At 43.8% G+C, this 19,732-nt stretch overlaps 1 protein-coding gene and 1 non-coding gene across 12 annotated transcripts in view; one reads left to right on the plus strand and one right to left on the minus strand.

The window, feature by feature from the left end:
• The window catches only part of IL36G (interleukin 36 gamma), a 185,476-nt gene that overhangs the window by 56,071 nt on the left and 109,673 nt on the right, over positions 1-19,732 (minus strand). For 7 of the 11 annotated variants that reach the window (XM_045054562.1, XM_045054556.1, XM_019827573.3 and 4 more), the window contains 3 exons: positions 7,768-7,911; positions 5,832-5,941; positions 4,321-4,383 (listed from right to left, as the gene is read on the minus strand). The exons of 2 other annotated variants lie outside the window; for them this stretch is intronic. In XM_045054562.1, the coding sequence (XP_044910497.1) occupies positions 4,321-4,383; positions 5,832-5,910 (142 nt within the window). In that variant the 5' untranslated portion in view covers positions 5,911-5,941; positions 7,768-7,911. Of the gene's footprint in view, positions 1-4,320; positions 4,384-5,831; positions 5,942-7,767; positions 7,912-19,732 lie in introns of those variants that run through there. 2 more of the 11 variants (XM_045054555.1, XM_045054559.1) reach the window with 2 other exon arrangements.
• LOC123384689 lies at positions 17,722-17,911 on the plus strand. Its single transcript, XR_006596150.1, has one exon. It is a non-coding gene; the product is annotated as a U2 spliceosomal RNA (small nuclear RNA).

Consider the following 19,732-nt stretch of genomic DNA (forward strand, 5'->3'; position numbering starts at 1 on the left):
GTCATTTGGGCTATAAAAAGTAGAGTGTGGTTAATTACAAAGTTCTAGGTGAAATAAATTTCTGGGAAGTGATGATCTCAGTGCCTGTGGGTTTGCTGCCTTCCTAAACATGCCCAACCTCACCCAGGTGCTTCTGTTTTTTGAGATATAGCCAGGCTCTACTGGTTATCTCCTCCAGGAGGCCAGCCTGGACAATGCAAGCTCTGTAATAAGTGATCGTGTAGATGCTGGATGAATTCTAGGAAAGTTGGTCCAGCTGCAGGTGCATTGAGAGAGGTCCAGTGGGGCCCAGGGTCCAAGGGGTATGGCAAGGTACTGTCTTTGAGTCCCCCGTGGGGGAGGATGGGGCAGTGGGTGTGAACAGGTGGGAGGAACCAATAACAAAGAACCTGGAGAAGCTGCTTCTGGGAAACCTGAAGGCAGGCACAGGTCCCTCGTGACTCATCAGGGTTTAGGTTCAAAGCAAGGCAAAGTCCAGATGCTAAAGTGGGGTTAGGCTGCCAGGCAGGCAATCAGGATAGGAACTCAGGAGGCAGGTACAAATTTGGGGGCAGGGGAGGTTGGAGGCTTATATGGGTTTGGTTTTTCCCTAGGCTGCATGTAACAGATCTAATGGTTAAAGTCTGGGTGATCCCTACCTGCTCAAAAATTGTGATCTGCACTGGGAAAACCTAGTGAAAATGTGGAGTCTGGAGGTTGGTGCCTCCTTTTGTTCTGTTGTTGATCTTTCCTCTTGTATACTTTTTTTTTTTTTAATTTTTATTAAAAAAATTTTTTTAACATTTATTTATTTTTGAGAGACAGAGAAAGAGCATGAGCAAAGGAGGGGCAGAGAGAGAAGGAGACACAGAACTTGAAGCAGGCTCCAAGCTATCAGCACAGAGACATGGGGCTCGAACTCATAAACCACGAGATCATGACCTGAGCCGAAGTCGGATGCTTAACCGACTGAGCCACCCAGGTGCCCCTCCACTCGTATCCTTTGGAAAGGCAAACCTTATTTGTATCATCTTAAGACCAAAGCCACCAGGTTACTGAAACACTATGCCTTTCCTTTAGAATTCAGTGAGCTATGCTATTACTTTCTAACTGAAAATCTTGATACACAATTAGCTTACTCATTTGATTTATCTGCTGATACAGAGTCCAAAACAACATGACTAATATCTAAAAATCAAAGTGACTTGATGAATAGCCAGATTTAACAATTCAATTGCCTTTTTCTTTGACTACAACCCGAAGAGAATGTATAATCAACATTACTTTGTAGTTACAATATTTTCAAGAATTCTCCACTTTGTATGGTAGCATAAGTACTTAACTAATATTTAATGTGTTTTGTTTGTGTTTATTTTCATTTTGGGAGTTCTAGCGACTGACACCTCTTGTTTGACAGTGGCATCGAGCCACCGATGTGTGTTGTGAGAGGTCCTTCAATTTCATTATGCACCCTTGAGATAATTCGGAATGGGCTCAGATGAGGTCATAAATATCCTTAGTCTGATATTGGCTGGAAGATGGAGCAGACCTAACTCTGAAGGGACCATGCCTGATACACTGGAATAAATATACTTATATATTTATTCTTGAAGGACCATGCTTCATAAAGATGTGGGGCCCCACATCTTATCTACTATGAAAGCAGCCACTTTGTAGCTTCTATGGCCCATGCATTAATAGTTGGCTTTCTCAGCCCTGCGGAGCTCCAATAAATAAATAAATAAATAAATAAATAAATAAATAAATAAAATTTTAAAAAAGAAAGAAAAAAAGGAGGGGGCGTGATTTGCAGTGAACTTAGATTGCAGGCGGCAGACCAGCCCCCTTCCTTAGCAAAGCAGTGTTTTCCCTCCATCTTGTTTGCTATCTGGTGAGTGCTGGTCTAAGTCCGTCTTTCTCTTAAAGGATTTTGCTGACTGAGACAGGAAGTAATTAGCACATTCTAACATTATGAAATTCGCCTTGCTTTTCCTCTCCTTGGCAGTCTTTGGTAATATGTAGGCTACGGCTACAGTTCCAGAAAGCAGATCAGGGGCCAGGATCTGCTTTGGGGCTGTGTAAAGAATACAGCAGTTTCTCTTCCCAGATTTCCAAGGAAGAGCTCCCTCCCACTCCCACCCATCCCCAGAGAACTGGTTGTCAAACATTTGCCAGCGCATCGCTAGGTGTGTGTCTGCTGGGATGGGGGTGGGGCGTGGCAGTTGGGCGAGCCAGACAATCCACTGGAATGTGGGAAGAAACCACTAAATGTCAGTTCCTATTTTGTTTAGTCTTTGTGAACTTTCTACTTTTGTGTAAGTTTCATAATGGACTAATGCCCATATTTCAAAACGGAGTGCCCTCAGTTTTGTTTCATTGATTGGGGTAACTAGGATCCAAAATGCTTGGAGGGCACCACTCCTAAGGCTATTATCTCTGTGCAATTAACTCATTGCCAAGCAGAGTACAGGATGGACAAGGGTCTTCTCCTTCTATTCCCAAGACACCTTCCTCTTGCCCTCACCTGCCTCACCTTACCCCAGGATCTTGGATGGGGCCAGGAGGAGTGACCAGCTATGAAAGGAACCTCTGATTAGGGTGCTTCTGTTCTTGCTACAGATTAAATTCCCTGAGATTGCCCTTTTACAGGCAATCCTTTCTAGCCCACATGCAAGGGTCTCAGCCCTAGCCCTCTACCTTCCTATGGCCTCAAACATCACAGCCCACTCAAAATTTCTCCCACTCCAAGTCTTTCTGCCTTATAAGCAATTTAGCATGTAAACACTACGGGTTTAAACCCGATGTAAACACATGGGTTATCCATTTTCACAGATAGGTTCAATCCAAATTCCGATCACTTAACTACTTTAGGACCCAGGAAAAGTAACTGTATCTCTCTAAACTTCCTCATCTGTGAGAAGGGGGTAATAATATCACCTCCCTGGAGGGGGTATTGGGAAGATTAAAATGTTCATTCAAGCGAGTAGCACTTAGCCAGGTATCTGAGCCATATAAAAGACTCAGAACATGTTGATCTTTATTCTTCTTAACCCTCTTTCCTGCAGCCTGTCACTGGGGCCATCATGCTGTCAGCAAAGCCTTGTCTAAGGACAGATCCTTAGAGGGCCAGGGGAAGAGTGGGGTGGGCGAGAAACTAGGTAGGAAGTACCTAGGAGCCTACACAGGAAATCATCTGATGGGTGACATTTTAGGACCATGGACGCCTGGTCCCCGCTGCCCTGAGATTCCGGTTGGTCTGGGGAGACACCCACACATGCTCTGTACGTTGCATGTCCAGCACTAGCTTTGGGCTGTCTTCCTCTTAAATATTTCCAAAACCTGTCCTTCTTTTACTTCTCTTTCCCTCCCATCGCACCCTGAGTCGCGCCCCCCATCATCTCACACTGAGGCTTGTGCCGGATCCTCGTTAACTGGTGTTCTCGCACATCATTCCTGGCCTGACCTGCGTTCTTCAGACTCCCTTCTCAAGGCCACATCAGAGGTGTCCGTGTTTTACTGTGCTAGTAATGATCTCCTCTGGGGAGTCCGTTCTCAAACAACAGCGGGAGCAACAGCAGCAGCGGGAGCGGCAATAGTGCCTGACACAACGCAACCTCCCTCGCAGAGTCGCGGGGGGGCTGGCCGTGCGCCTGTGTGCGCTCACCTCCGGTTTACCAGCGAGGAGGGTCACCCGCACTAGACCTGGGACTCAGGCTGGGGCCTCCCGACTCTGCCTGTGCAGAGGATGGTGACGGGGAGCCTTAAACCTGACTTGGGCAGACAGCGGTCACAGTACCTTTAAATTCCAGCATCTGTCACCAATACTTCCTGTGTCACCTGGGCAGGCAGCCTCCCTCACGCCTTTGGTTTCTGCCCTTGAATTTTCTTAAGGTTATTGTGAGGTTCACGCAGTAGCCTGTGATCTAGATCTGTGAGGGCAGCCAAGGCACACTCCGCGGTGAGGGTTTCGCGTGCGCCCTCTGCTGGTCAAGTTTCTGTTTTTCGTAAATTCTTTGAGGAGGTCCGGCTTGCCAGCCTCATGGCAAAGGTCAGAAGAAGGACATGAAGAGTCCTAGGCTCAAAACCTTTCTTCTCCTGGGCCACTCAGTGATATGTGCTCCGTGCACCTCTCTGGAAAGCCCGAGGCCCATCCAGGGTTCATCTTTCTTACTGACCCTCCTGAGATTTGTTTCCACAAAGGAAAAGCCTCTGGCCTCACCCCAGCACCCTTAGGTACCCCCAGCCTCTGATCCTCCGACGCCCCTACGAGAACATCGTGGCACCAGCCTCGTGCCCACCCTCATCTGTCGCCACCCTCATTGGTTCATCCAGGGGCCTTACTTGAATAGGGAGAGCTTTGTGAGGTGAGGCTCATGTCTGGCTCCAGGGGGCTTCTGTCCAAGTCTGGAATCAGAGACAGTGAGGTTAGCACATGACAATTGGGATTTTCCAGGGATTCAAGAATATCAGGGGCCATTTAATGCTTTACTTATTGTTGTATGTTTTGAGAAACGCTAAAGCAAAGAGACAGTAATGACAAAAAATAGCCTTCCTGGTCAAAAATGGTAGAAATGGAGATGAAATAAAACGAACTCAGTTTCTGGATGCAGAACTCTGTAGAAGCCGTAGTTATTAAAAACACATGTGTTGCATTAATTCAGGGGGTATAGGATACATTGCCCACAGTACTCGGAGAGTAATCTGGAAGCTTCTAGCTGATAAAACATTAAGTTTGAGAAATGCCTGAATGAAATCCCTGGTCACAATCCAAACAACCTTTGCACATGGAGAGCACATAGCACCTAGGGAAGAAGAAAACCCAAATGCTGTGTTCTGGTATGAAGACAGTCTTGGCCGTGCCCATTGCTTGGCTGTAGTGACTTGCCTTATAGTGTACGTGACTGCCTCTCACCGCTCTGAGCCTTCCCTTCCTTGTCTGTCCCTCCAGCTCTGACAGTCGATGCTTCTAAGAAGCAGGAAGACTGCACCTTGGTGAGGAAAGATGGCAGAAGGTGGAGCTGCCCCAGACTCAGTTCAGACAGAGACTCTCAAGGATTGTGTTGGAAGTCAGAGGAAGCCTTTACTGCTTCCACACATGCCACAAACAACGGCAGAGTTAGGAGTCGATACCACCATTTGGAGTTCCCCAAGGTTGCATAATTATAGTATCTGGTGCTTGGACCTTCCTGGTGTCCACTCCTGCTGCCTAAGGGACAGGAGGTGCACGGTGGCCACCACATGGCCTGTGTTCCAAGAGCAGGAGCAGTGCTTTCCAAACCTCTCTGTGGGCAGATCCATATTTGTCGGACAAATGTCTTACTTTTAGTTTGGGAATTCTGATTTCCACGCGTGAGTTGAAGGCCCCTGTTACGTGCCCCCCCTTCACACTTCATGCACTTGACAGTCATTTGGGTCAAAAGCCTCCTCTTTTCACATGCCTTGAGCCAACACCAACACCAGAGTGCCTTCTTCCATGGGATGATCGAAAGTCCTGAGCCAGGGTACTTTTCCCACCCGAGACCCAGACAACTCCTTCTACTGCAGGGCCTTCTCCTCTGCCTGGGCAGGCTGGGGGAGGATTCAGAACCATCCAGCTGGTTCACTTCAAAGCCCCAGATCTCCGGGTGAAGGTGATCTGTTTATCTATCACCTTATGCACCTAGGCACCCATGACAGAGCTTCATTTTCCCTTCAAGGACTTCTCTGGTCTAATGCATTTGCCAGAGAAGTTCTCAAAGGTCACTTACCATGCAAGGTCAACAGGGAGGAACCGGTCTGTGCACAGACCTACAAGGTCCTGCTTTAGGAGTTATGTTTTGGTCCTTGTATGGATGCTTTTGCAAGAATCTTACCTTCTGAGCAGCACTGGGGCTCGTCTCCTTCCTGGTCTTCAGACTCCATTTTCACACTTGAGTCCTCCAAAAATGACATTTTTAACACAATGAAATGACTCAACAGGAACCTGGGATTAAAGGCAGGAAGGAGGTCAGTTATGACACTTCCGAACCCAGGAAACCTTGCTGGGCACCACAAGTGCTTAGTAGGCCATCAGCCTTGCTCTCTGCTCAGAAATGTTTGCTGTGTCCAGGAAGGCCTTGTAAGAATGGACCGTGCTTCTCCTATCATTCCTTCTTTGATTTTTGGACAGCAATGCTTTCTAAACAGTGGGTCACAATATCATTTTCATGGATCCTGACAACACTCGATAAAAATGAAACAGAAAGCTCAAAGTGTATTGCTCTAGTCCTGGGATTACCAAACTAACTACAGACCACAGGACAAATCTGTCCCACCGCCTTTTTTTTTTTTTAAGTAAAGTTTTATTGAACACAGCCATGTCCTTTTTTACATGTTGTCTACGGCTGCTTTCTGGCTTCAGCAGCAGAGGTGAGTATTTGAAAGACAGATCATCTGGTCAGCAAAGCCTAAAATGCTGCTGTCCCAACATTTACAGAAGAAGTTTGCCAACCCTCTGCTGTAGTCTGATCTTTGCAAAGAAAGGCAGGTTTTATTTGTTTGTTTGTTTGTTTGTTTGTTTGTTTTTGTAGCCTCTTGTCATAGAAACTGAGCCTCCAAAAGGTCCCAGGAGGCTCAGCTCCTAATGTCTTGGGGAAGGGATGACACAGGAGCTCTTCACTGGGAGGACTGGGAGGAGAGAGATTTCTAAACACCCCTCAATTCTGCAAGTCACATTTCACTCACTTCATAAAGAACTTTCCCCAACATTAGTTCAGAGAAGGAAGTGAGGCAATAATTGTTATCTCCATTATATAGATGAAAAACCCAAAGGTAGTAAATTCTCAAGGGTCACACCACTTTTAGTTTGCAGAGATGGGCAGTTTGTGTGGAAACCCAATCCCTTGAGAAGGGCTTAGGAGCGGGACAAAGGGGGCTACATAGTTTTGCAAAAATAAAAAATGGCAAGGAAAGGCTCCGGGGCTTGGCAGCAAGGACAGTGAATGATAGGATGGCCACAGTGAAGGATGGCCACTGGGTGGCTCTAGGGGGTGGGGACACCCGACAGATCTTTAAGGGCATGGGGAGTCACCACTTGAGTTTAAGTTATTTGCTATTTGGCTGCATTCCCCACATCTACAAAGTACAAATCTCTTTGCAGTTTGGGGCTAGATCAAGGAACACAGGGAATTGGTGGCACTGGAGAAGTCAGAGAAATTGGCAGTCACATGACATTAGACAAAGAAATGTCTGGCAGAAACGTAGGTACTAAAATACACGAAGACAGTGGTGGTCCTGGTGGGGGACAGAATGATGCCCACAGGCTGAAGTACTTGGGAGATCCCTGTGAGCCACTTCTGGAATTTCCCACCTGTATCAAAATAAATGCAGGTGGTTTCCCCAGAGCTCCCTAGAGAAGCAGGGCATTCAGCCATCTGAGATCCATGTCTTTTCACCTACGAACACTCAAAATATTTAGGGTCCCCAAATCTCTTTTCTGAAGACCAGTACTTTCTAGATTCTTCTTCTCTAGCCGCTGAAAGCAGAGAAAGCTAGCATTAGCAGGGCTGGCAAGTTTCCTAAGCTCAGCGTCTGCCTGGCCCTCCAGCAATGCCCCACTTATCGGCAGAAGCCCCCCTGGAAGACACTCAGGCTGCTCATGGGGCTGAGAGCAAGGTGGTCTGGGCAGGTGTCAGAGATATCACTTAGAAAGTCAAGAAAGCCACAGAAGGGCATGCTTCTAATGGGAAAAAAAGCAAGGCAGGTCCAGATGCTGTTCTGCTTCCCCATCTATGTCAACTGGTCTCTTGAACCCGCATCAGTACCACCTACCTGCGGCAAGGGTCCCCACGCTCTGTGGCTCCTGGAGCTCTGCGTGTCTTCTCCCTTCAGGATCTCTGATGTGGAGGGGCCAGGTCTGGTCCTCGTTTTGAAGAATCGGTTTGGGAGTGTGTATGCAAATGTAGCAGCACATTCCTTTATCCAATAATAAGCAGCATCTTAGGTATCAGTCATTACTCATTGCCTGCCATTTTCCACCCCAAAGGAATAAACAAATTCCTGTGGAGTAGTGTCACTCTGCCAAGGACTGTGCCACATCCACTCAACACGTTTCAAGGCACTTGAGACAGGCTGTGTGGCTGCCGGTCCAGTGCAACAGCAAAGATGTAGGAAAGAGACACGAACGAAAGGAAAGGGGAGATGCAGTGTCCAGGCCGGACACTGAGCCTGGGAGGTGTGAGCAAGTCCTTGTCCTCATGGTGGTTCTTTACCCCAGTCCCAGAGTTCAGCCAGGTGGGGCCCCACGTCCCAGAGAAAAACACTGTCTTTTCACCTCTCCTTAAAGAGCACTCCAGGACATCACTGACACCCCCATCCACATCTCCTGTGTTCACTTTTCTTCAATGGGGACATGCAACACATCCCCAGCGGACCTTCCTTGATCAAGCCCACCAAGAACTGGCTTCTTCCTACAGCCTGTTGGCTATTTACTTACCTTGGTTTTGTTTTTTTTGTTTTTTTTTTGGTTTTTTTTTTGGCATTGCATTGCATTGCATTGCATTTGCTCTTGTCAGTTAATAAGTATGGTTGTGTTTTACAATGCTAAAAACAGCTGGTGCACTCAGAGGAAAATCCACGTGACCAAGCAAGGTCATAGCCACTGGGTCACCAGCAACAGCACAATAGCACAGGGGCAACAGTAACAGCCACCGCGGTCCTCTGTGTGTTCTCAGTAATCCAGGGCATTCTTTATGTCCCCTGCATTCCTTATGTCCCCAAGTCCTGTGCTGATCCTGGGGCTGGGGCTGTCCTCCCAGCTTCCACTGTAAAAGCCAGAGCAGTCTACCGAGGTTAAGCAATTTCCCTGAGATCACGAACCGAGTTCCAGGCAGCCTAGGCTTTTCTGAGAACGTCGCAGCTCTGTCTTTTAAATGTGGGCACAGACTAGGGTCTTATCTTCAAACCTTCTTCCATGCTCACATCTACATAACACGCAATGACAGGAATGTGTCTTGACAAATTATTTTCCTTCCCTATTTACAATGCATCCTGCCTTTCCTAGTCAAGATGATATCTCAAATAGTATTTCATCTCATCAGTACTTTTCTACATTATTTTTAATTGTCACAGGGTATTTCATTATTGGTCTAAAGATCTGAAAAATGTGATTCCCTTGATAGCTGGAATAGAAATCTCTAATTTGTCTATTAAATGCCTAATATAGAGAGATCTTCGGAGAATTTCTTGATAAGCCTTTGGGATAGGGATGAGACTGTGAAGGAAAATATGAAGTTAAAAAATGGGAAACCCAACTGAGTATAAATTCTGTCATCCAACAGTCAAAGAATTAGAATGTTACTGAAATCGGTTTGATTCCTGCATCCTGCATCACCATAGGATGCCGGCACTTCTCATGATTTGTCCAGGCACGAACAGCAGGAGAGGCAGCAAGGTGAATTCCCTGCCGTAGACCTAGCCAGGCCTGAGGAACTGGACAGTGCTTGAGGAACAGAGACAGATGCAGACGCCCACAGGAGACATGCAGCCTGCAGTCCAGAACATAGTGGCCAAGGAAGCGTGGGAATGCTCTGTGAGCATTTAGTGGGGGAAGGTGGGAAGTGGCTCCCACACAGGTAGCACCAGGTCCCAACGGACGGGAGGGCTCAGCAATAAGGAATCCGGGTCAGGTGGTAGCCACATATCCAGCAGACCATCCAACCAGCATCTGAGAGGCCCAGAAGCAAGGCCTCATCATTGGCATGAGGTTCAGGAGACTGGCAACTTTCAAGAGTCCATAGTGTTAAGTAGTGAGTAGGAGCGAATCCAGAAGAGAAAACAGAGTAAGAAAGCAGAGAAAATTATGTAAGTTCATGTTTGCCATAGGAAAGCTTTTGGAAGTCAGTAAAGGGATGGCTGCAATCCCCATTATTAGTGTTGCTATTAGCTAAAATCTCCTGACTGCCAGGCTGCTCCCTTTCTTTAAAAAAAAAAAAAATATTTATTTTGAGAGAGTGAGAGAGAGATAGGGAGGGGTAGAGAGAGAATCCCAAGCAGGCTTCCCACTGTCAGTGCAGGGCCCGATGAGGGACTCAATCCCACAAACCTCGAGATCATGACCTGAGCCAAAATCAGGAGTCGGACGCTTAACAACTCAGCCACCCACCCGCCCCCAGTCTGCTCCTTTCAACCTTACATTTTTTCCACCAACGTCTGCATGTAAATGTTTGACATGTATTCTGTAGTTGTTATGTACGGTATTTTATACATGACCATGAAGTCAGATGTATTAATTCTATTGAGCAGATCCTCTCTATCCTCACTGTTATCTTTTATTCTATCAATTATGTAAGGGGGATATTAAGATCTCCTACTATGCTGTAGATTTATAGATTTATTTTGATCTTGATTTCGGCATTTTGAAGCCATGTTAATTAGGTGCATATAAATTTATAATTTTTATATCTCTCTGGTGATCTGAGACTTTTATCTCTAAGGAGAAATCCTCTTTATCTCTACGAATGCTTATTGTCTTAAAGTCTACTTTGTCAGATACAGAAGACTTTTCATTAGTATTTGTGTGGTATATCTTTTCTCATCCTTTTCCTTTCAATGTCCTCCACCCTTATGCTTTAGATGTATCTAAAGCAAACAGCATATAATTCAGTTCTTTTTGCTTTGCGTAATCAACATTATCATAGAAACCACTTACAACAACTCTAAAACATCATGGATTATAAGATACACCAAAGTTGTATAGATCAATAAGAAAGAGAAATGCCACCAATTAAACCATGACATAAGATCTCAACAACAGCCCTATCAAATGCACAGATCAATCATACCAGCTTCTCCATGCGGCAAATTTTCTTTCATCAATTCCAAGGAATTTGGCAATTTCTCTTGTTTTACATTGCACATATCTCAGAAACAAAGTATAAAGAGCTTCATCTACTTGTGGGTAGTCTCTTTTTTGGGTCTCTGAAAGTTGTTGGTATTTGGCAAAAAAAAAAAAAAGCTTCATTAAAATTACCTGTTTACCCCACTACTCAGTTTCCATGCCAAGTCAGAGGGCATGTTTTTGAAACATTTTCAGCAGAAATTAAACTCAACACATGTAATAACAATAATCCACAAAACTCAACTGAGGACCAAGAAAAAAAATCTCTGACACGTTAGCACACCCTGACAGGATTCATATGATGCCATAGCCTGTCATGTGTTTCCCAATTTCAGAAATATAAAGATACAAGTAAATGTGTCTTTTTTTTTAATGTTTATTTATTTATTTACGAAAAAAATTTTTAATATTTATTTTTGAGAGAGACAGACAAAGCATGAGCAGAAGAGGGCAGAGAGAGAGGGAGACACAGAATTCGAAGCAGGCTCCAGGCTCTGAGATGTCAGCACAGAGCCCGATGTAGGGCTCAAACTCACCAGGTCACGAGATAATGACCTGAGCAAAAGCCGGACACTTAACCGACTGAGCCACCCAGGCCCCCCTAATGCTTATTTATTTTTGAGGGAGAGAGAGAGACAGAGCACAAGCGGGGGAGGGACAGAAAGAGAGGGAGACACAGAATCTGAAGCAGGCTCCAGGCTCTGAGCTGTCAGCACAGAGCCTGACGTGGGGCTTGAACTTGTGAATCGCAAGATTTGAGAACTCGTGAGCCGAAGTAGATGCTCAAGTGACTGAGCTGCCCAGGCACTCCTTGTGTGTCTTAAAATCAATGAAATAGAGCATTTGGGTTTAAAAACCTACCGCTGTTATGGTATTTTTTTTCATTACTCCTATTCTGTTTCTCCTCCCCCTTCTTGCTTTCTTTTGGTTTGAATATTTTTTATCATTCCATTTCTCTCCCTACTAGTCTGAAATGTATATACCTCTATATTTATTTTCAACTCTTTTGGTGCTTATCCTAGAAGTACCCCATGTATCCTTAAGATTCATGCTAATGAAGAACTTTATTCTCCTCTCAGACAATTCAAGGATGACAGAACACCTTCATCTACCTCAACTTTGCCCAATTAAAAAATTTTTAAGTTTATTTATTTATATTGAGAGAGACAGAGACAGCACATGAGTAGGGGAAGGGCAGAGAGAGACAGGGGGAGAGAGAGAGAATCCCAAGCAGGCTCCATGCTGTCAGCACAGAGCCTGACATAGGGCTCGAACTCATGAACTGTGAGACAATGACCTGAGCAGAAGTCAAGAGTCGGATGCTAAACCAACTGAAACACCCAGGTGCCCCAACTTTGTCCAATTTCTATGCTTCTACTGTCACATGTTTTAATTCCATATACTTTCAAAACTATGTATTTTATCATCATCATCATCATCATCATCATCATTATTTCATAGCATGAGAGTTAATTTCCTTTTGCCCACATATTTAGTAATCTTCTTGGTTCTTCATTTCTTCTTATATCTATATCTTCCATCTGGGATCATTTTCTTTATACCTGAATTACATACTTTAGAATCGCATTGTCTAACATGGTAGCCACTAGCCACATGTGGCTATTTAAATGTAAAGTAAGTAAAACTGAATAAAATTTAAAATTCAGTTCCTTGGCCTCATTAGAGGCACATTTCAAGTGCTCAGTAGCCACAAGTGGCTAATGGCTACTGCACAACAAACATAGAGAACATTTTCGTCATGTCTGAAAGTTGTACTGATAGCGCTTAGCTCCAGCTTCCTTTCTGGAAGGCCTTACAGCAGTGAACACCCTCTGTTTTCGTTTAGCAGAATATACCCTTAATTCTCCTTCATTCCCGAATTGCCAAGTTCATCATTACCACTGGGAAGCTCCTGTGGGTTCTCCGCCCGTATCAAGATACTTCTGCAGGTCCCGCTGTCCTACCATTTGCCTCAAGGAACATCCAGTCCCTGTCAAAAGGCAATCTTAAAAAACTCACGTGGAATCTGGATTTTTTTTCCCCCAGGGAAGACGTCTTCTCCATGGGGTTGGAGATTAGTAAAATGTCACTATTGCAGCTGGGAATAAATAAAAAAGGAACTGAGTGGGATTTTGTGGATGAGACTGGGAAGCCAATCATCACTTACTACATTTTTTTTTTCCTATCAGAAAATGCATCTTACATTCCAAACTCACTCACATATGAGCTTTTGGAAACTTCAGGGAGCCTGTGGCCCTTGTCTCCCAAGAGGGGCCCACACACACAGCAGGTAGATGGTGAGAAACTGTTAGAATTTCTAATTATACAACAGTATGAAAATACCAAATATATACAACTTTTTAAAAAAGCAAGCATTGGGGCGCCTGGGTGGCGCAGTCGGTTAAGCATCCGACTTCAGCCAGGTCACGATCTCGCGGTCCGTGAGTTCGAGACCCACGTCAGGCTCTGGGCCGATGGCTCGGAGCCTGGAGCCTGTTTCGGATTCTGTGTCTCCCTCTCTCTCTGCCCCTCCCCCGTTCACGCTCTGTCTCTCTCTGTCCCAAAAATAAATAAACGTTGAAAAAAAAATTTTTTTAAAAAGCAAGCATTAAAAAAATGTGTGCTTGAAAATTTCACTGTTTGAGTGACGATTTCAAAACTGTAGGTCTTTTTATATTTGGGGGCGTGGGTTAAAATATAAAATTAAATAAACATAAAATTAAATTTATCAAATATAAAATTTAAGTACAAAAGTATTTAAATTAATTGAATTTATTTTATTTACTTCCCTTTATTTTTTAAATCCCAGGCTGGAATGCACACTGTAGCAAAAAGAATCTAAGTGTATTAGGAAGGTATGAAATAACATCACTGAAGGGAGTGGTTGAGAAAGGTGCTGACCCAAAGCAACTCTGGAAATGAGCGACATGTGTGAGACGAAAGGCAAAGACACTGTACATAAGCCCTGCACACAGATGGTAAAATTGTAGCCCATGGAGTATGGAGCACAAGTGGACAGCTTTGAAACCAGTATACATGGGTTCTGGAATCGGACAGTTAAGCAAGTGAATGGTGGATGGTAGCAGACAGGTTTCTCACTATTACAGTGAGAACTTACAGACAAGCATGGGGAAAAGGCTAATGTGATCCATGTGGTGATGGCTTAGAGTTAGGGACATCAGTATGAACTCAGGGTTAGCTTAATATAGTATAGATGGCTACAAATAGAAATATTTATAAATATGTATATAGGCCTAAGTTGGTAGACACATGTATGCTTCCTTGCTCGGTCAGCTGAGAGAGCCTAGAAGCAATGATTCCCCAGGACAGTAAGCATAGCTAGTGCCCCGTTGATAGTTTTTAATACAATTCTCTAACAAAAAGAATTAAGGCTCCTTGGGAAAATGTCTGAAATTCTAGGGCTGGATCGGGAAATGTGCAAGATGAGCCTAGAGTGCCACTGGGAGTTCCAGAAAGGAAAGGGGGCAGGGGGAGAGGCAATAATTGGGTATGTCAAAGGGACACCGGAGCCAGCTGAAGGGTTTCCAGTGGCCAAAGCTGGAACAATTTGAGCAATAAAATAAGTAACATAGCATTGGATTAGAACTGAAAGTATAAAATAAATATCCGTGAGTCCATACTGATGTAAATAAATAATTGAATAAATAAATAAATGGGGAAAGCAGACAAATCTCTCTGCAGAGGAAACCCAAATAATTTATGTATATACTTTCTCCCTTAAAGAGGTGGAACATTAGGGGCACCTGGGTGGCTCAGTCGGTTAAGCGTCTGACTTCAGCTCAGGTCATGATGTCATGTCTCATGGGTTCGTCCCCCGCTCATTCTCTGTCTCTCTGTCTCTCAAAAAAATAAACCTTAAAAAAAAAAAGAAGAGGTGGAACATAACTCCCCACATCTCGGGTGTGCACTGACCTATATTGACTCCCTTCCAAGGAATACAGTGTTAAGGGGGTGGGGGGTCGTAATATAACAGCGGAGGAATTGGAGAGACTCTTCCTCAGTCAGCTGATCAAGGCTAAGGTCAACACTGATAAGTCATGTTGATAACATGTAGTTTTGATATGATGTCATAAGACTGGTACTTTACCTCTATGGTCTTCCTCTCAAAAGCCGGTAACTCCAGTTTAATCATAAGAAAAATATGAGGCAAACCCCAACTGAAGGAAAATCTACAAAATACCTCAAACTGTCAAAGTCATTAAAACACAAAGGTCTGAGAAACTGTTACAGTCAAGAGGGACCTAAGAAGATAGGATGACTAATTATAATGTGGATGGGATCCTAGAATGGTAAAAGGACTTTAGATAAAAACTAATAAAATCTGAATAAAGTATGTATTTTAGTTAATAAAAATGTATCAATATTATTTGTTCATTCATCATGACAAATTGCCCCTAATAATGTAAAATGTTAACAATAGAGGAAATTGAGTGTGGGATAAATGAGTATTCTCTGTACTATCTTCAAAACTTTTCTATAAACCTAAAACTATGCTAAAATAAAATGTATATTAATTTTTTTAAACATTTAATCTTTTGCTAAAATCCATATGACTTTTTATACTTTGGGGTTTGGAATCATGTGGCACGTATCCACTTTTTTAAAGATAATAACAATAAATGCAAATTCTCACCTCCTTACACCCTGAGCTTCTGATATAGCAGGCCCAGGGGTAAGCCCAGAAATAGACTTTCTTACAAAGCTCCCAAAGTGATCCCGGTGCAGGTGGTTCAGGTCATATTTTGCAAAACAAAATATGTTTTATTTAAAGGTGTGATAAAGTGGGGTGCCTGGGTGGCTCAGTTGGTTGAGCATCCGACTTCAGCTCAGGTCACGAACTCGCGGTTTGTGGGTTTGAGACCTGCATCAGGCTCTGTGCTGACAGCTTGGAGCCTGGAGCCTGCTTTGGATTCTGTGTCTCCCTCTCTCTCTCTGCCCCTCCCCTGCTCATGCTCTGTCTCTCTCTGTCTCTCAAAAATAAATAAATGTTAAAAAAAATTTTTTTTAAGTGTGATAAGGTGTATGACAGAGCTGAGAGCTATTTGGGGGGTAATTGGGACCTAGCAATCTGCATGAAGTGTTTGGTCTAGCCTCAAATACAGACCATTATCAGCATCCTACTACAATAAAGAAAAAAAAATGTGACATGACTCTGAGAACAACAGTATCAGAGAGGAATCCAATACTTTAAAAACAAAACCAAACAACAACGACAAACTGTAGTTGCATTTTCAGCACTGCTAAACTCATTCATTCACACATTCATTCATTTCATTTTCAAAAACTTATTTGCATGAGGCATGGTGCTAAATGCTAGAAATAAAGATGGTGAGCAAATGCAGACACCATCCCTACCCTTGAAGGAATTGTAGTCTAGTGGGAGATACAAACGTCAAAGTTCCACCCAGGCAAATGAAAAACAACTCCTAAGACAAGTGCTGTGAGAAAGAAGAGCCCAGCTTCTCATAGGGATTTGGGGCCAGGGGAGAGAGAGGCTTCTCTCAGCAGTGACTCTTGAACTGAGATCTAAAGAGGATCCAGGGTTTAACTAGCCCAAGAGGGGAGGTCGTAGCTCTCTGGAGGATCATAATGTTTGTTATTAGAATAAGCATTAGCATAAGCAAAAGCAGCGCAAAGACAGAGCAATGAGGACTCCGTGAGAATCGCTACATCTCTGTATCTGGCAGGTTAGCATGTCTTACAGATACCTCATCTGTGTGCCTTTAATCACCAGGCTCTCCTTCCACATAGAGGAAAAGGATCGCTGCCCCAGAAACAAAGAGCTCATGGCACCTACTTTTCTTCCTCCCCCCGCTCCGCCCTCTGGCACCCATAAAGCCAATTCCCTGACAAAAACTAAAATAAATTGTCCGTGAAGATCTACTTGCAAGATAAGGCTTTGGGCACACCCAGGGCATTCTACTGCTCAGAATTCAGCAAAAAGCATAAGGTGTCCTATTCCTTCCTTCATCTGCTCATGAGCTGTGCTCAGCTTGAGGTCCATCGAGGTAAGAGCTGTGAGGTGGGGGTGTCATGATACTGAGAAGAGTATTTCAAAATGTCAGGAAAAAATACATATTTAACCACACGAAGGCCTTCCAAGTTCACCCAGAGATCAGGTCTCTCTCCTTTTAGGTGGAATTCTGTCAGCTCTTGTGCGGTGTGGTCTGATGATCTTGTACTAAGCAGAAGTCATGACTGACCATTGCATGGTTTTAACACATGGTTTAAAACATAAGCTAATTATTGCTTCATAGTCAGTTTTGTTTATAAAAATCTATCAAAATACACTGTGGAGTTGGAGGAATAAAAGCATAATTCAACAAGTTTCAGTAGTGCAAAGACAGGGAACGCTGACAAAGCAGAGAGAACTGGCTTCGAATCCTGGCTTCTGCGCCAGCTCTGTGACCTTATTCACCTCAGCTTTTCCAACCCAAACTTCTCCTGTTGTAAAGTAAGATCATGTTGGCCTCTCTGGGCAACTGTAACGATCAGAGGTACAGCACATAGCACAGGGCCCGAGCAGTGGTGGGCAGGTCACAGGTGGCGTGACAGTGATACTGATGATGATGATGACGACAATGATGCTGAAGATGATGATGATCACGATGACAACGATGATGACGATGGTGATGGAAATACTAATGATGATGATGGTGGCGGTGGAAATAGTGATGATGATGATGATGATGATGGGGATGGTAATGGTAATAGTAATGATGATGATGATGGGGATGGGGGTGGGGGTGGGGATGGCAATAATGATGACTTCCCATCTACAGAGATTCTGGACCGATAGGTTTAGGATGAGGTTCAGGCAACCTAATTAAAGTACTAATTTAAAGCTAATTTAAAGCACGAATTTAATCACTTCTCGGCCCTTTGACTAAGATCAAGTGTACTATCTGGTCTTACCAGTTTAAAGTACTAATTTAAAGCTCCCCTGGGGCGCCTGGGTGGCGCAGTCGGTTAAGCGTCCGACTTCAGCCAGGTCACGATCTCGCGGTCCGTGAGTTCGAGCCCCGCGTCAGGCTCTGGGCTGATGGCTCAGAGCCTGGAGTCTGTTTCCGATTCTGTGTCTCCCTCTCTCTCTGCCCCTCCCCCGTTCATGCTCTGTCTCTCTCTGTCCCAAAAAAATTAAATAAACGTTGAAAAAAAAAATTTAAAAAAATAAAAAATAAAAAATAAAGCTCCCCAGATGACTCTAATACAGAGCCAGTGTTGACAACCACTGCCCTAGACCAGCAGTCCTTAAACTCTTTGATCTCAAGACCTCGTTTTACTCTCACATATTATTAAAATCACAAAGAAGTTTGTTTTAAAACAGAATTCAAAACACAAAAACATACATATATGTCTTTCATTAGCCATCAGAGCAATGACATCATCATATGTCATAGATAGAGCCTCTGGAACACTCCCCTGGACACACATTTAAAAATGAGAGGGAGAAAGGGTAATAATGCCTTAAATTGTTATAAGAATAGTTTTGACCTCATGGGCCTCCTGATGCTGCCTCAGACTAAGCTTTTTATACCTAAGTATTGCCCTCTGCAGCCCCCTTTCCCCAACATTGCATGTGCACACGCATGCACGCGTGCACACGCGCGCACACACACACACACACACACCCTGTCAGCCTCCATCCCTGGCTCTCCACCACACCTAGAAAAGGAATCACACCCATTGGCTCTCAGTCAATAGAAGACCATCAAATTCCACAGAGTCTGATAGACTGATCATTAGAAAGAGAATGTGCTAAAGCTTTCCTCAGCTCTGGCTGCTTAAAAAAAAACATGAAAGATTTGCAAAGTAAATGAACAGTGTAAACAAGATTGCAAGATCTGCATGGGCAAATAAACTGTTTTTATGCACCCTCGGACTCTTTGGAAACAGACTAGACACTGAGCACATAATTGCTTGAACAATCACACATTACCTTCATGGCTGGCAATACAAACAAAACATTGTCGGCTGACTCAGATAAGTAGCAAAGGTTGCAAATTGGCCACCCTTGGGAAAGATTAGAGTCACAGACAAGTTCATCTGGCCCACCCAGTGTTATTTCAAAATACTGATTAGTTCCCACATTAAAAACAAAGAGAGCTCACATTTTTAAAAATCTAGAGTTTTGGCTATTTTTTAAAAATCTGGTAATACTAAGGCTGTGTTTCCACAGAGGGCTGGAGCAGAGTGGTAATTTCCCCCTTCAGATGGTGCTTGGGTTTCTTTCTTATCCCAACCCACGTCTTTCAATTATATCACCTGTCATGCCCACCAGGTACTATATTTGGGGTTATACATTCTTGGAACAAATACTACAGCCCTTGTTTGGAAAGCTCATGGATCCTGAAGGCCTCTCTTTTTGTTTAAGCTATTGTAGTAAGGTTAAACTCACTCCATTTACACACAGATCAGGATTACTATAACTTCGACTATCCAGAAGATCCTCTGAGATTTGATAGGCATGAAGGAGGCCTCCAAGAAGCCAAGAGAGTGGACATAAAGTCCATGCAACTTCCTCCAGGTAAAGGTGTCACCTTTGGCCAATTTTCTTCTATTTCACACACACAGTTCTATAAGCTTTGTTCCAATCATATTTTCTAGTTCAGGGATGAAAATAATTTGTAGAAAAAAAAATAGTTTGTGAACATAAGAATGGCATCCCCCAAACCTCCCCTGACCAAAAACAAAACACACATTCCGAGGAATTTTTTTTAAAATCACGATTAATGGTAGAAATAGGAGGAAATATTCTTCCCAATGTTAAAGCCATTATAATGCCACAGTGATTAAGACAATGTGGTATTGGTAGAGGAACAGACATATAGATAAATGGAACAGAATAGAGAACTCAGAAATGGACCCACACAAGTA

Source organism: Felis catus, chromosome A3 (genome assembly GCF_018350175.1).
Source record: "Felis catus isolate Fca126 chromosome A3, F.catus_Fca126_mat1.0, whole genome shotgun sequence".
Taxonomy (NCBI): domain Eukaryota; kingdom Metazoa; phylum Chordata; class Mammalia; order Carnivora; family Felidae; genus Felis; species Felis catus.